The sequence below is a fragment of the Vulpes lagopus genome, chromosome 2 (genome assembly GCF_018345385.1).
Source record: "Vulpes lagopus strain Blue_001 chromosome 2, ASM1834538v1, whole genome shotgun sequence".
NCBI lineage: Eukaryota > Metazoa > Chordata > Mammalia > Carnivora > Canidae > Vulpes > Vulpes lagopus.
In genome coordinates, this window is record NC_054825.1 from 161,677,030 (window position 1) to 161,694,819 (window position 17,790).

A 17,790-nucleotide genomic window follows, 5' to 3' on the forward strand; every position below is an offset into this window, starting at 1 on the left:
AATCTACTTGGAAAGCTAAGACATGGACATTAAAAAAAAAATAACTTACTTGGGATGCCTCGGTGGTTCAATAGTTGAATGTCTGCCTCCTTTGGTTCAGGATGTGATCCCGGGTCCTGGGATCGAGTCCTGCATTGGGCTCTGTGGGGAGCCTGCTTCATCCTCTGCCTATGTCTCTTCCTCTCTCTGTCTCTCATGAATAAAGTCTTTAAATAATAATAACTTACTTAAATCCTATGGTGCTTTAAAGTCCTTTAATAAGAGTCCTTGCCTCCACTGAAGTAATATACCCCTTTAACAAGAAATTATCACAATCCCTTGAACTAATTACAGTGGTCACCCCTTATTCATGGTTTCACTTACAGGGGTTTCAGTTACCTGAAATCAAAGGTGGTCCGGAAGCAGATGATCCTATCAACAGTAGCCTAACTCTAAGTCACAATTCCTACAAGTCACTCCGTATCACATAGGCATTTTATCATCTCACGTCATCACAGGAAGAAGGGTGAGTACAGGACAATAAAATGTCTTGAGAGAACATATTCACATAACTTTTATTACAGTATGTAGTATAGTATACAGTTATAATTGTTCTATTTTATTATTAGTTTTAGTGTTAATTCTTACAATGTCTAATTTATAAACTAGACTTCATCATAGATGTGTATGTATAAGAAAAAACTATAGGGCAGCCTGGGTGGCTCAGCAGTTTAGCGCCAGCTTCAACCCAGGGTGCAATCCTGGAGACCCGGGATCGAGTCCCACGTCAGGCTCCCTGCGTGGAGCCTGCTTCTCCCTCTGCCTGTGTCTCTGCCTCTCTCTCTCTCTATGTCTCTCATGAGTAAATAAATAAAATCTTAAAAGAAAAAAAAAAAACTATAGAGTTCAGTACTATCCTAGCTTCAGACATCCACTGGGGGTCTTAGAACATATCCCCCATATAAGAGGGGACTTATGTACTCCATTATCATCTGTGGACTGTTTGTATCCCCCTCCCAAATTCATATACTGAAGCTAGTCACAAATATGATGGTATTTAGAAGTGGGTCCTTAAGAGGTGATGTGATTAAGTCATGATGATAGAACACTCATGAATAGGATTAGTACCCCTGTGAGACATCGCAGAAAATGTCTCTCCCCTTCCCCTATGTGAGGACACAATGAGATGAGTACCTTCTGTGAGGCAAGAAGCCGACCTTCCATAGACACCAAATATGCCAGCACCTTGATCTTAGACCTTGCAGCTTCCAAAACAGAAATAATTTTTTTTCATTATTTATTCAAGACTTATCATATGTCATTTAGAAAGTTTTGAAACTTTCATTATGGAGGAACTTTGCACTTTTTTTTTTTAATAAATTTCTTTCTCTGTAGGCCATACAGGCTACTGTATGGTCTTATAACAGCCAGGATGAACCAAGACAGTATTTCACCTAGTATAGATATTTACATCCTCTTACTAGATAAGCTGAGTAAATGTACCACTAAAAAATAATCCAGTTACCTCAGTGCTCTCTCCAAGAAACCATGGGCTCTTTGTTTTGGTCACCACTGTATCCTCAGCTCCTCAAACAAAACCCAGTACAAAGGGAGTATTTAACAAATATTCGGTAAATGAATGAACTGACTCAACCTAAGGCTGCTGTTTCATTAAGTGCCTCTGCATAAAATAAACTTCTAAGAGTTTACAGTTTCCAATTAATCCTTTACCTTGGCCTGTAGATACCGAATTGCTATATACATGCCCCATATCCCACCCACCTAATATTATCCCTTTCCTGATTTTTCATTCATAGCAGTATTCCAGGCACACTTACTTGTGAGTTTTTAAAATTCACCTATTTCCTCCACTTATTGAACTAAGACTTCCTTCATTCCTTTAACAGACATAAATGGAGCAACTGAGGTGTGTATTTGAGTTAACATCACATTACGCCTGTGTATCAATACATATTTTTAATAGGATGAGATCAAGCGTTCCCCAGCCTCAGAATTTACAGTTTCTCTCTGAATATACTTTTCTGACATAATATGACCTAGAAACTTTTGTGCAACCCTTCTCCACACAGAATGTTTCTGAGTTTTTTTCCTACTGGTTTTCTGCAACATAAAATAGGACATAATTAACCACTGAAGGCACAACCACATTCACTGCATTCATAAGGTTTCTGTCCTGTGCAGATCCTCTGTTGTCTCCTGAGGGTGCACATCTGGCTGCAGGCTGTCCCACTATGACCACATTCCTATTTGCTAAGAGCCCACTGATGTGTAATGGCGTCTGACAAGCCACAGAAGGCACTTGCATAGTCACTGTATTAACAAGGTCTTTCCCCTGCATGGCACCACTGGTCTGTGATAAGCTATGACTCTCTGAGGGAGGATTTTCCACTTTGACTGAATCTCCACATTTCTCTCTTGTGTGTATTCTCTTATGTTTAACGAGGCAGGACATGTAGGCAAAAGCTTTCCCACACTCATTGCAGATATAGGGTCTTTCGCCTGTGTGAGTTCTTTGATGGACAATGAGCTTTTGCTTTGTGGTAAAGGCTTTCCCACACTCACTGCATTCAAAGGGTTTCTCTCCCGTGTGAATTCTTTGATGTTTAATGAGACCTGACTTCTGGGAACAGGATTTTCCACATTCACTGCACACAAAGGGAGTCTTTCCTGTGTGGAATCTTTGATGTGCTATGAGGCATGTCTTCTGGATGAAGCCTTTCCCACACTCATTGCATATATAAGGTTTCTCTCCAGTATGGATGCGCTGATGTACAATGAGATTTCCCTTCTGGATGAAGCCTTTTCCACATTCACTGCATATATATGGTTTCTCTCCTGTATGCGTTTTCTGATGTATATTGAGCCGTGATTTCTTCAGGAAGGCTTTGCCACATTCAGTGCATTCATACGGTTTTTCTCCTGTATGTGTTCTTTGGTGTTCAGTGAGCATGAACTTTCTGGAGAATGCCTTCCCACACAGACTGCACCTGTGGGGTTTCTCTCCTGTATGAATGATCTGATGATCAGTGAGCCATGACTTCTTGATGAAGGCTTTCCCACATTCATTACATACATGAGTCTTGTCTATTTTTTGCTTTTTCTGATGCTTGATGAATTGGGACTTAGTACTGATAAGTTTTCTGCTTTCAGGGAATATAATTTTAGTATGAAATTGTTCATTATTAGCATGTAGAAAGGATTTTCCATCTCCAGTAAGATCTGCAGGGTTCTTTATTTCACAGCTTCTGCTCTGGCTAAATAAAGTTAAGTTTGGCTTCACAGTTTTTCCATATAAGTCATACATATCATGATTTTGCCTTAACATGAAATGAGTTGTGCTCTGATGAACATTATTTTCAAATGTTTTAAGTTCATGCCATTGTTCAAGATTATTCTCCATGATTTTGTTTTGTAAGTGCTCTGGCAAATAGTCAAGTTTCCAGATTTCTAGAAAACAAAGAAATAATGAATTCATTTATCATCTTGATTTGGACAAAACACGATTAAAAGACTCCTTTGGGGGATCCCTGGGTGGCGCAGCGGTTTGGCGCCTGCCTTTGGCCCAGGGCGCGATCCTGGAGACCCGGGATCGAATCCCACATCAGGCTCCCAGTGCATGGAGCCTGCTTCTCCCTCTGCCTATGTCTCTGCCTCTCTCTCCCTCTCTCTCTCTCTCTCTCTCACTCTGTGTGTGTGTGTGTGACTATTGTAAATAAATTTAAAAAAAAAAAATTTAAAAAAAAAAAAAGACTCCTTTGGGGAAAAAAAAAAAAGACTCCTTTGATGTCATATGCCTATGTAGTGATGACTCTATGAAATTAGAGTATCAATAAAATTCCACATTTAATGTTCCTTGCACATCAGATAAAATAATATAGATAACCCAAAAGATAAAAGTAGTTAGTATTAAAACAAAGTTAGATCATTCACAATAAACAAATGTAGATCTGACTGATTTCTAAATGAGGCCTTACAAAACATACAGAGCCTGTGTATTTCACTACATGCAGTTTACCATGAGCAGCAGACCACAGGTTGGAGGCCTACCTCATCCAAACTGGTGACAGGAAGACTTATATTCACTTCACAAATCCTTACTGAGGACCACTGTCGGGACATGGTGCTCAAGCTGGGGACACACACAGAGTCCTCATGTTCAGGGAGCCTACACTGCAGTTTAATAAAACTATAAAGGTCAAAGAAGCACACAACAGGGCAGCCCTGGTGGTTTAAAGGTTTAGCACCGCCTTCAGCCCAGGACATGATCCTGGACACCCAGGATCAAGTCCAACATCAGGCTCCCTGTGTGGAGCCTGCTTCTCCCTCTGCCTGTGTTTCTGCCTCTCTCTCCCTCCCTCCCTCTGTCTTTCTCACTCTCTCTCTTTCTCCCCCCATCTCTAATAAATAATTTTTTAAAAAAATCTTTATAAAAAATAAAAAGCAACACACAAGGAAAACAGCTGCATGTTGTGAAAACTGATGTGAAGGAGCAATGGAGATGGAGACAGATGCAAGAAATCAAGTGACACTGTGGAGGAAGACAGGCCTCCCTGAAGGATTCATTGTCATGGTTGGCCTTGGGGAGAAATGATAATTATACATGCTGGGCTCCAAGCATATGCAACCTGTAACATCCAAAAAGGAACTCCTGATTTCCCATCTCAAATCTCCTCCACCACATATCACCTCCATCAGAGTGAATGACACCTCCACTCTTCCCTTTAACCAGGACAGAACTTCTCAGCATCTCCTGTCATTTGTCTCTCACTTACACACAGTAGCAATGCTGCCTGCCCTCTTTATAATCATAACCAGAACTGGACCAACACCAATGCCTTCCACCCTCACAGAAGCCAGTCGCTTTCTTGTTTTATAGCAGCAGCCTCCTACTTGGCTTTCCTGTTCCTGCCCCGCCAGCTTCCTGTCTACGTTCTAGAGAACAGCCAAAGTGAACCTTCCAAACATAAATCACATCATGTCAAGCCTCCTCCACTCAAAACTCCCTAAAGTTTTCTCATCTCAAGAGGAATAAAGTCAAGGTCTTACCATGTCCTTGAAAGGCCCTTATGTGACCTTCTACCCCAATCCCCAGCCACTACCCCCACTGACCTTCTCATTCTTCAGACCACACTGCTGCCCCAGGCCTTTGAACTTTCCACTTTTACTTTGGAACGTTCCTTACCCAAGGAGCCTACTGAAATTCCTCATCTACCTGCTCAAATGTACCTTTTTTTTTTTTCCAAATGTACCTTAATAAGGATTTCCTATTCCCCAAATCATAGCCAAGGCCAACCACTCATTATTCAGTCATATTGTTTCAATGTTCCTTATAGCCATTTTCACCCCCAGAGCCTTACCTTCAACCTCCATCCATTCCTTCATCTCATGCAGCCCATATATAATGTAGAATTTCATCTGCCCTCTGTAATGACTACATCCAGACAGTGACCAACACTTCCCCCTCCACCCATACCAAAGCCAAGAAACCTACTATCATGTTGTGCAACAACCTCCTATATAGCACCCCTGCCCACTACTGTCTACACAAAAGCCAAAAGGATTCTTTGAAAACATAATTATTTCATGTCATTCCAGTACTCAAGAACAGGTCATGTTTTCTCACATTTTTTTTTAAGATTTTATTTATTTATTCATGAGAGAGAGCCAGAGACATAGCCAGAGAGAGAAGCAGGCTCCATGCAAGGATCCCGAAGTGGGACTCAATCCCAGAACTCCGGGATCACGCCCTGAGCCAAAGACAGATGCTCAACCTCTGAGCCACCCAGGCATCCCTTCTCACCTTATTAGAAGTAAAATCATGATTCCTTGAAATGGATTACTTGACTGATCTTACTCTCCCTTCCCCCTGCTGCTACTGCCTCTTTGGTCTTATTTCCATCATGTTCCCGACAGCACACTCCACTCTGTCCACATAGCTCCTTAATGTTTCTCATTAAGGACTTTGGGCTTTTAAACTTACTATGCTCTGCTTTGGGCTTTTGCTTTTAAACTTGCTATGCTCTCTACTTGAAACACTTCCAAATCCAGTAGCCTGCTAATTTCTCTCACCGGTTGGCTCTAAGGCTCCATATCGGGGGGGGGGGGTGTTCCATTCCTAAACCGGAGATCAAGCCTCTATGTTTCTGTTATGGTGACTAAATTTTTATTAGAGTATTTTTCACCCCCTATGCTTATGATTCATTTGTTTATTTTAATTTTTTGAAAACTTCTCTTAGAATGAAAGTTCTTGGTCTATTTGTATGCGTTTTTCTCACTGCTCTTACCCTCAAGCATACATTGCTGAGCTATCAAAAAAATAATTTTGAAAGGAATGAATGAAGGAAGCAATCACATGTACAGAATACAGTGGGGAGAGTGTAGGAAAGATGATGAAACTCTGAGCAAGATAATATGTTATGAAGAGATCACAGAAAGAAGAATTTCATGTTATATGATAGGTAATGTTGTTAATTGGGACCTAATGTCATCAGAATATGATGGAAAAAAAATAAAAGTTTTAGGGAAATGAAATGTTCATTTCATTTGAACATTTGTATGTTGTATGTTTGTATTGTATGTTGTATGTTGTAATGTTTGTATTGTATTGTAATGTAACATTTGTATGTTGTGTGTTTGTATTGTATGTTTACAACATACAACATTTGTACAGTACAACACCTAAAATGAACAAGAGGGATCCCTGGGTGGCGCAGCGGTTTGGCACCTGCCTTTGCCCCAGGGCGCGATCCTGGAGACCCGGGATCGAATCCCACGTCAGGCTCCCGGTGCATGGAGCCTGCTTCTCCCTCTGCCTGTGTCTCTGCCTCTCTCTCTCTCTGTGACTATCATAAATAAAAAAAATAAAAAATAAATAAAAAATAAATAAAATGAACAAGAATAAAGTTGAAAATTAATAAATACACAAAGGCATTAAATCAAAGTAGAAAGGAGTTTTGATCTGGCTTAGGCAAGAATGGAGGATGCTAAAATATCTTCTTAGTTGCAATTTATGAACAAGAGACTCCTTTAAAGAAGAGAGCTCTGCAGACAGGGAACATCTAAGGTAATGCTGGGATGGCCAGGCTCTAAGAATCACAGGAGTAAAGAAGAACCTAAAAAAAAAAAAAAAAAAAAAAAAAAAAAAAAGAAGAACCTAAACTTACGGGGGGTTTCTGGGAAAGAAGATGATATGAGTTCCTTGCACTTCTTGGGCTCTCAGGAGAGTTGCCAGGGGGATGAGTGGATTACACAGAACTAAAGTCTGCTGGATCACTTTGGGGAGATGTCAATTTGAGAGTCTCCTGCAGGGAATAGGAGAAGCTCAGCTTATTAGAATAAAATCTGAGGTGGCTCATTGGCTCAGGGAGGAGCATGTGACTCGATCTCAGGGCTACGAGTGGGAGTCCCATATTAGGTGTAGAGTTTACTTAAATAAATAAGGTTTAAAAAAAGAAAGTTTGAAAGGTTAGGAGACCCAATGAGAAAATGGAAAACAGAACCTTTGGAGGACCTCAAAGTGAAGACAAGGGCACAGCGAAAACCAGTTTATTTTGGGGCCACAGCATCCAGGATGGGAAGGAGGTTAGGAAGGAAAAATCAACATTAATAATGGGACAGAAAGGTGCAATAGTTAGAAAACAGTAAGGAATTCAGTTTTCTCTTTGGAGAGAGACTTTTGGACAGTAGACTTAAATGACAAGGAAGGTAGAAGAACATAAAGAAGAAAAGATCTGAGAATACTAACAAAAAGAGAACTATGCAAACAATCAAAAATTTAAGATGTAGATAAAATAAAATTGGACTAGATCCCAGAATAGGTAAAAGGCACATTTTTCTCTAAATTCCTACAAAGCAAAAGAGGTTGCATATCAGGAGAGAGACACAGGGAGGCACTGCCTACTGACCCTCAAACCTTCTCACAGCTGTGCCTTTTATCTGAGCAACTAGAATATGATTTCTACAGTTCTGGCCCCCTCCAGTTCTCTGACTCACCTGAACGGGTTCGACAGGGGATTTCATTTTCCACTGTCCATGTTGGTTCTCCTTGGTACAACTTGGAGAGCACATCTGGTTTACTGGTGTGAAAACCTGTTCATGTGAAATGACAGAAGGCTAAGCTTAAGGACAAAACAATTTTCACAACATAAAGGAAAAACATACTGCACTGTGTGTGTCCTCTACTGTTGATACTCTACTACAGTACTTCACTTCTGACCCCTGACACATGGGGTTTTCACACACCAAAGAATTTTGTGACACCCAAAGACACCAATTGGGTGTCCAACAATTTAGCTCAATTCTGACATTCTCTACCTCAGGATAACTTCAGATCTAACAGGTTAGGGCTTCACTCCCACAAGACTGCACAATCTCTCCACTCCCCTCAGACTTCCCCAATCACAAGTCCAAGTTGTTTCCTGAGCTTTTGATAGAATATGTATGGATCACAGATTCCCATGACTCCTTTTCTGGTTCAATTAATTTGCTGGAAGAACTCATAGAACTCAGAAAAAGTTTACTTATTACATTACTGGTTTATTATAAACCCAGGCACAATCCAATGGCAGAGATACAGAGTAAAAGGTATATGAGAAGAGGTGTGGAGCTTCCTTGCCCTCCCTGAGCACTTTCCCCATACCTTCTTTTGTTCACCAATTCAAAAGGTCTCTAAAACTGTCCTCTTGGGTGTTTATGGAGCCTTTATTAAGTAGGCATGGTTAATTAAATTAAATCATTAGCCTTTAGTGACTGATTCAAACTCCAGCTCTTTTCTCCTCTCCAGAAGTGAGATGGAACTCCATCCCTCTAACAATGGTTGGTTCCCCTGGCAACCAGACCAGATCCTTGGGTTATACAGCAGGTTTCTAAAAATCACTTCATTAACATAAACTCAAATGTAGTTGAGTCTTATTATATAAATAACAAAAGACACCCATTTTATCTTTACCCTCTTATAACTTAGAAAATCACAACCGTTATAGGAGCTTGTGCTAAAATTCAAGATGAAAACCAAAAATACATATATTTCATATATATGTGTATGATATATACAAACAGCATAATATATATATCACATATGTACAAAGTAAAGGCTTGAACTCAGGAGAAGGGAGAAGATACCCATGTCTCTGGAGCCAGGGAAGGCACTAAGAATCTCACTTCAGAGCAACACAAACACTACAGAGCTTTAAGAAGCAAAAAAGGAAAGGGCACTGATGGGGACCCTCTAAGTGACACAGGGCAGCTGTCCTCACCCACTGACACCAGGTTCCTATAGTTCTCCAACATCACATCCCGGTACAGGTCCTTCTGAAAGGGGGTCAGAAGCTGCCACTCTTCCCAGGTGAACTCCACAGCCACATCATCAAATGTCAGAGATTCCTGTAATAACAGTGTTCTCTAATGAAGTGATTGTCTTTTTGATGATACAGAAGAAATGTTAAAATTTTTCTGCTTATTTCCACTCTACAGGTTGTTTCTAGACATCTAGCAGGGTTTTTATTTTGACACATTGTGGAAGAAGCAAATGCCTAATTAAATATTTGGTAATTGTGCACTCAGTCATCCATCCATTGATCCATTGAGAGGTTTCTATAACATGTAAAAGTCTAATCTTCTCATTAACCTAAAAACACTATCCATATGTATATGACAGACAAAGGATATATGCTTCTCAGATTAACGGAACTGATTTTTTACAGGTCTCTCCAAATCTATTAGGGAACAAAGGAAAGAATAAAATAAACCAAAGTCACCTGAGCTTGGATCATTTTTTCTGCTCTCTGAACACAGCTGGCAGTGGAGAAGCTCTGTGTTTCTGGATCTACTCTAAATTTCTCTTCAGAAATCTGTCTTGGTCAGGTGTGTCTCCATAAAAACTGACATCACAGCTTGTAACTTCTTCCTCCTTCAAATGATCCTTTTGCTCCTGGGGCATCAGGACCTATGGGTTAAGGAGACAATGTAGTCTGAGTGGTGCATTTCCTATGGGCCCAGATGCTGTCATTCCTCCTGAGCACACACTTTAACACATGCCCACAGTACTACCAAATGTCCCTTTATTTGATGCCCCAGAAAGTTTATTCTTCTGGCCAACAAAGCCTGAGGTTCTGAATCCAGTGGAGGTTTTCCTTCACTCTGTGATATGTAAGTGGGGTGAGTGTGACATGAGAAGAGGAAAACGAGATATACCCCAACATCATGCCTCAGGAGAAGAGGAATTTCAGGCAGATTACTTTTATAAAACAGATAAGACAGAAGGAGAGTATGGAGCACTGTTTTCCTTTAAACCATGAGTGCTCAGGTACCTCTTCAAATCTTTTGTACAGTCTGTGAGTACAAGCACTTCAGTTTGAAAACCAAAGTACAGGGCATATCAGAGGCTTTGGCTTACAAATTATGTATTATTGTCTTATGATATCTTAGGATGTTTTAAATAGATAAAAAACAAAAATACAGAATATTGTAAATAAATTGGAAAGTGAAGTTGAAGTGCTGTAAGATTCCTGTATCAGATTCAACGAAACACCGGGACACCTGCACCCCGATGTTTCTAGCAGCAATGTCCACAATAGCCAAACTGTGGAAGGAGCCTCGATGTCCATCGAAAGATGAATGGATAAAGAAGATGTGGTTTATGTATACAATGGAATATTACTCAGCCATTAGAAACAACAAATACCCACCATTTGCTTCGACATGGATGGAACTGTAGGGTATTATGCTGAGTGAAATAAGTCAATTGGAGAAAGACAAACATTATATGGTCTCATTCATTTGGGGAATATAAAAAATAGTGAAAAGGAATAAAGGGGAAAGGAGAAAAAATAAGTGGGAAATATCAGAAAGGGAGACAGAACATGAAAGACTCCTAACTCTGGGAAACAAACTAGGGATGGTGGAAGGGGAGGTGGGCGGGGGTTGGGGGTGACTGGGTGACGGGCACTGAGGTGGGCACTTGACAGGATGAGCACTGGGTGTTATTCTATATGTTGGCAAATTGAACACCAATAAAAAATAAATTTATAAAAAAAAAGATTCTTGTATCATTGGAGAAGAGTATAAAAGTACCAATTAACATAAGAATTTGACAAAAGAAGGTTCTATGCTGTATATAATCTCTAGTGTCATGATGAAATCTAACAATTGTCTTAATGTACATAATTTTCATACTAACAGAAGGGGGAAATATAAGGACAAGAAATTCATCCAAAACAAGGGGGGAAAAAAAGAAAGAGAGAGAGAATAAGAAACTGAGAATAAGTGGGGCAACTGCAATGCACTTAGATGACTTTTTAATCAAAACATATTAAAAGGGGATCCCGGGATCCCTGGGTGGCGCAGCGGTTTGGCGCCTGCCTTTGGCCCAGGGCGCGATCCTGGAGACCCGGGATCGAATCCCACGTCAGGCTCCCGGTGCATGGAGCCTGCTTCTCCCTCTGCCTGTGTCTCTGCCTCTCTCTCTCTCTGTGACTATCATAAATAAATAAAAATTAAAAATAAATAAATAAATAAATAAATAAAAGGGGATCCCTGGGTGGCTGGGCGGTTTAGTGCCTGCCTTCCGCCCAGGGCATGATCCTGAGGTCCCGGGATCGAGTCCCACATCCGGCTCCCTGCATGGAGCCTGCTTCTCCCTCTGCCTGTGTCTCTGTCTCTCTCTGTGTCTCTTATGAATCAACAAAATCTTTTAAAAAATAAATAAACTATAAAAAATATAATAAAAATGCATAAAGTATAATTACACTGACACACAGAAATAGGCACAACTAAATAAAATACGATTAGGAATGATTTTTTTAATATGACAAAACTGTAAAGAAAAGGCTTAAAGTGCATGATTATCAACAACTGGACGATTAACTGCCCTTGGGTGTGAAGATGCAATATAATTGGGAAGAGGCTCACAGCACACCTATGGGTGCTGGCAGCACTCTGTTTCTTGACCTGGGCAATGATGGCTTTATATAAAAATATATTACTTTTATACAGATTAACTTGTAGATCTTTTAAATTAACAAATAAATGGAAGTGCTCAACAACGCCAAAAGTCTGTTCTTTAAAAAGACCAATAAGGGCAGCCCGGTGGCTCAGAGGTTTAGCACCACCTTCAGCCCAGGGTGTGTACCTGGAGACCCGGGATGGAGTCCCATGTCAAACTCCCTAAATGGAGCTAGCTTCTCCCTCTGCCTGTGTCTCTGCCTCTCTCTCTGTGTATCTCTCATGAATGAATAAATAAAGATATTTTTTTAAAAAGACCAATAAAACATACCCATTTGTAGTGAAATGGATCACTCAGGTAAAATAGACATTTTTTTTATCTTGAAAAAATGCTATGAACATTTTAAGGTCACTAAACCTGGATGAATTCATAATTTTATGATCTAACCCTCCTTCCTGAAAACATGTTAACTCCAGACAATATAGCAGGTGAATTTTATGGGTAAACAATTGGACATGTATGTCCACTATCACCTAATTGCTGAGTAGACCCAATGCATGGAGATAAGAATAAATTACAAACATTGAAAACTGGAATGAAAATTAAGGTTATACTCAGTATCATCAGGGACCCGGAAAAAGATTTAAAGAATTACTAATATAAAAGAGAGAAAATACACAGAGAGAGAGAGAAAATGCTCCTCCAGAAACCACTAGCAGGTTTTTGCATATATCTGGCTAGAATTGCACATTTCACAGAAATTCGATCATTAGCAATGGGAATTGGAACCACCATGATTAAAACCAACCAGTACTTACTAATAAACTGAGATGTGGGTCACCTTCTAGGAGGGACGGATACTAAACAAAATGGAAATTCTGTTAGCAAAGAACAAAGTGTGAATGTATGTCAGGCAAGTAAGCAACCATGTTCACAGCTGCTATGTAGTAGTAAGAGGGGAGTTCAGAGGTTGACAACATTTTCTGCAAAGGGATAAATATTACACATTTTCAACTTTAAGATCTCTGTCACGTGGCGCCTGGGTGGCTCAGTCCGTTGAGCGTCTCCCTTCAGCTCAGGTCATGATCCCGGAGTCCTTGGATCAAGTCCCCAGTCTGGCTCCCCGCTCAGTGGGGAGCCGGCTTCTCCCTCGGCCCCTCTTTCCTCCCACTTCCTGCTTGTGCTCTCTGCTCTCTCTCTCAAATAAATAAATAAATAAATAAATAAATAAATAAATAAATAAATAAATAAATTTTTTAAATCTCTGTCACAAGGACTCAATTCTTCCTTTGCCGCGGGAAAGCAGACATAGACAACGCCTAACAGATGGGGGACGGGATTGGCGGTTTAGTCCCTCCATCAGCAGTTACTCAATCCCTGGACAAAGGCTTTATTTATTTATTTATTTATTTATTTATTTATGGACAAAGACTTTAAATACACACGAACACACACACACACACACACACACACACACACAAGGGTAAACACACGAACATACACACACACCCAAAAGGGTTTCGATCTATAAACATACACACACAACCAGAGGGTTTCAAACTATACACACACACACACACACACACATACACACACACACCAGGTTTTGAACTACTGTTCTGGGCTCTGCAGCCTCTGTCCCAGCAGGGGAGGTTGGAACCTCAATCAGTCCTCACATGCGTGTCTCTGTACCAGACACTGATCACACACATCCTTACGAATCTGAAACCCGGGCCAAACACCCTGATGTGATGAGCATCCACTCGAGGCCCCAACATCACTGAGCCCCAAATTAAATCCCCCACCAGAACCAGACGCTGATATCATCGTAAATGATCTGCACCACCCACACCCCCGACAAGTGGACCGATCTGTAGAAACCCAAACTCTCGACAGCTTGGACACGGTGGTTGGTCTCTACAGACCCTAAACCGTCTTAATGACCTCAACAGTATCCCAACCACAGTCAGGTGAGTCAGACTCTCACCCGGTTCCTCTCACTTTCACCTTCGGCCCAATCGATCCGCCCCAATAATTACATAGGTTCACCCTACTCCACTTCCACCCTGTGAACATCATGTCATCCTGTGAGAAAAAAACAAACCTCCTATGGGGCAAAACAGGAAAAAAAAAAAAAATCTTCAAGGAATAAAAGCACATACTTACCTGATTTTCTCCAGACCGAATGGAGAGCCTAAACCGAACACTTCCGCGAACTACTTCTGCTGGAAACGTCGCCCCGAATTTTCGTCAGCCTATGGCGGCCGAGGAAGACCTTAAGGCTTTGAAGCATGGCGAACAACTATGTGTTGTTATTTTCAGGGAGGCAATATGTCCGCGCCCGCTCTCTGTGGCTATGGGGGCGGCCATGTTTGGACACCTAATGTGCACAAGGCAAAGGGGCGGTTTGAGGCCACAAGCTAGGGATGGCCGCGGTAGTGAGAAGCCACTCATATCCCATTTCCTCAGTGTTGACTCATGTGAAAAATACTAGATTTTCAGAGACTCAAGATCCCGGAGGCAAGAATGGTGTGAGCTAAATCGTGTTCGCGAGTGGGGCAGGAAGTAACAAGATCAGGGTGTATACTGTCCACTCTTTTTTTTTTTTTTTTCCACTCTATTTTTTTAAAAAAGGAAATTTCAGAACAGTCAGTAGAAGTTCAGGTGTGGATGATGCAGCAAGGAAGGAACTCTGGACCGAAAAAAAAAGGGGGGGGGGGAGTAAACGGACACCCACGGAAAGCTTGTGGTGAAAAATTGCTTCCAAGAAGCTGTTTTTAAGAACAGAAAGATTTTTGGGCAACCGGTACAGAGTTGTTTTGGGGGTGTTGAGCACAGTAGTCAAGAAAGAATTCTTGAGTGTTACTGTGGTGCAACTTAGTAAGTTTACTTAAGTAGCTCGGGAACAGGACCCCTCCGCGGAAAGAGATGCACTTTTGTATCAAGCTCCCTTCTCAGTGGGGAGTCTGCTTCTCCCTCTCCTTCTGCCCCTCCCTAATGCTCATGCTCTCTTTCTCAAATAAATAAGTAAATTCTTTTTTTTTAAGATTTTATTTTATTTATTCATGACAGGCAGAGAGAGGCAGAGACACAGGCAGAGGGGAAGTAGGGGGAGCCTGACGTGGGACTCCATCCCAGGATCCCAGGTTCATAACCTGAGCCAAAGGCAGACGCTCAACCGCTGAGCCACCCAGGTGCCCCAATAAATTCCTTTTTGAAAAAAAAAAATTACAACAAATCTTGTAGTGAGAATGTTAACAATTTGGAATAATGAGAGGATCAAAATAGAAACAACATAATTGAAGATTTTATAAACCTCACTTTAATGCCTACATTTTATGTGGCTCTAGTTACCATCCTACAAATTCACCAAGATATTATTACAGCTGCTTACTAATAATAATAGAGACATGAATATACATTTTATAATATGGAAATATGTTTACAACGGGAAATTAAGTGACAAAATTATACCTATTTTTCCCAGTTTATTAAGATATAATTGACATAGGGCAGCCCCGGTGGTGCAGTGGTTTAGCGCCGCCTGCAGCCCGGGGTGTGATCCTGGAGAGCCGGGATCGAGTCCCACGTAGGGCTTCCTGCATGGAGCCTGCTTCTCTCTCTGCCTGTGTCTCTGCCTCTCTTTTGCTCTCTCTGAATAAATAAATAAATAAATCTTTATTAAAAAAAAGATATAATTGACATAAATTATATCTTTTTTTTTAAGATCGTATTTATTCATGAGAGACACAGAGAGAGAGGCAGAGACACGGGCAGAAGGGGAAGCAGGCTCACCCCGGGGAACCCAGTATGGGACTCAATCCCAAGACCCCGGGATCATGCCCCGAGCAGAAGGCAGATGCTCAACCACTGAACAACTCAAGCGTCCTGTTATACCTATTTTTAGTAAACTTTGTATTTTTGGAAAAATTTAGATTAACTTAAAAGTCACAAGGTACCACAAAGAGTTCACATATACCTTATTCAACTTCCTCTCATGTGACCACTTTATATAATCATGGTACATTTGTCAAATTAAGAAAAAAATTGTATAATACTCAACTAAATTACAGATTCTATTCACATTTCACAAGTTTTTCCATTACTCTTTTTTTTTGTCCAAGAATAATGCATTTAGAAATCATGTTTCCTTGATTTTCTCATTTCTTTTTTTTTTAAGATTTTATTTTATTTATTCATAGAGACAGAGAGAGAGAGGCAGAGACATAGGCAGAGGGAGAAGCAGGCACCATAGAGAGAGCCTGACGTGGGACTCTATCCCGGGTCTCCAGGATCACGCCCCGGGCTGCAGGCGGCGCTAAACCGCTGCGCCACCGGGGCTGCCTGATTTTCTCATTTCTGTGACCATTTTTGTCTTTTTCATCTCTCAATTATTTTGAGGAGTACCGATCAGGTCCTTTGCATATTGTCCATCTTTTGGGTTGGTTAATGCATTTTGGAAAGACACCTAAGGTTTGAAGTCCCTTTCTCATCGCGTCATATGTAGTAGTATCAAAATGACTTAACGTTGATCTAGTAAAGTATGTTTGCCGGGTTTCTCCACTGAAAATATCTCCACTGAAAATACCAATTCTGGCCAAAAAGAACCATCATAGATACAGGGCTCACATCAATGCATTTCAAGACTTATAAACCCGGCAGCCCCGGTGGCGCAGCGGTTTAGCGTCGCCTGCAGCCCAGGGCGTGATCCTAGAGACCCTGAATCGAGTCCCGCGTCGGGCTCTCTGCATGGTGCCTGCTTCTCCCTCTGCCCGAGTCTCTGCCTCTCTCTGTGTCTCTATGAATGAATAAATAAATAAAATCTTTTAAAAAAGACTTAAAAAGACTTATAAACCTATAGTAATGTAGTATTCTTGAAAAGATAAACACATAGAACAGAGATCCCAGAAGAAGACCCATGCAAAGCAAATATACTCAATTGTTTGACAAAGGTATAAAGGCTGTTCAATGGAGAAAAGATAGACTTCAGGGATCCCTGGGTGGCGCAGCGGTTTGGCGCCTGTCTTTGGCCCAGGGCGCGATCCTGGAGACCCGGGATCGAATCCCACATCGGGCTCCCGGTGCATGGAGCCTGCTTCTCCCTCTGCCTGTGTCTCTGCCTCTCTCTCTCTCTCTCTCTGTGACTATCATAAATAAAATAAAAAAAAAATTAAAAAAAAAAAGATAGACTTCAACACATCATACTAGAACACATAGACATCCCTAGGGAAAAAAAAAAAGAATTTAAGCATCCATCACATGAGTCATATATCTGATAAAGGACTGGTATCCAGAACACATAATTCTTAAAAGTCAACAAGAAAATTCAGTTATAAAAATGAGCAAAGACTTTGAACAGGCACTTGATCGAAGACAAAAAAATGGGAAACAAGCATATGATGATCAACATAATTTGTTATTAGGAAATTACAAATTAAAACTAAAGTGTGCGGGACGCCTGGGTGGCTCAGCGGTTGAGCATCTGCCTTTGGCTCAGGGCGTGATCCTGAAGTCCGGGATCGAGTGCCACATCGGACTCCCTTCTTGAAGCCAGCTTCTCCCTCTGCCTCTGCCTGTGTGTGTGTGTGTGTGTGTGTGTGTCATGAATAAATAAATAAAATCTTAAAAACAAACAAAAAACACAAGCCCTGCACTCCCCAAACAACACTGACCTCAAATTCCATCTCATGTTCACCCCAGAGCTCCTGGTCCAGAGACACTTCCCTCCCACCCCCTACCCCCCCAGGCTGCTTCTTGTCAGGTGCCCTGGGTGCCTGAGAGGCAGTGATGGCGGGTCCACACCTGCCACCCAGTGTTGAATCACTGCACACGGCCAAATTAACACACAG

At 41.2% G+C, this 17,790-nt stretch overlaps 1 protein-coding gene across 3 annotated transcripts; it reads right to left on the reverse strand.

The window, feature by feature from the left end:
• Nucleotides 1–322: 322 nt before the first annotated feature.
• On the reverse strand, nucleotides 323–14,355 carry LOC121484455 (zinc finger protein 350-like). 3 transcript variants are annotated; one of them, XM_041743754.1, is made up of 6 exons: nucleotides 14,108–14,122; nucleotides 12,760–12,819; nucleotides 9,756–9,943; nucleotides 9,255–9,381; nucleotides 7,993–8,088; nucleotides 323–3,447 (listed from the first exon to the last, which is right to left on the reverse strand). In XM_041743754.1, the coding sequence occupies exons 3-6, from the start codon at nucleotides 9,768–9,770 to the stop codon at nucleotides 2,090–2,092; spliced, it is 1,596 nt and encodes a 531-aa protein (XP_041599688.1). In that variant the 5' UTR covers nucleotides 9,771–9,943; nucleotides 12,760–12,819; nucleotides 14,108–14,122; the 3' UTR covers nucleotides 323–2,089. The 3 variants fall into 3 exon arrangements, with proteins under 3 accessions (XP_041599688.1, XP_041599687.1, XP_041599689.1); XM_041743753.1 differs by lacking the exon at nucleotides 12,760–12,819 and having other exon boundaries at nucleotides 14,108–14,355; XM_041743755.1 differs by lacking the exon at nucleotides 14,108–14,122 and having other exon boundaries at nucleotides 12,760–13,350.
• Between the last annotated feature and the right edge of the window lie 3,435 nt (nucleotides 14,356–17,790).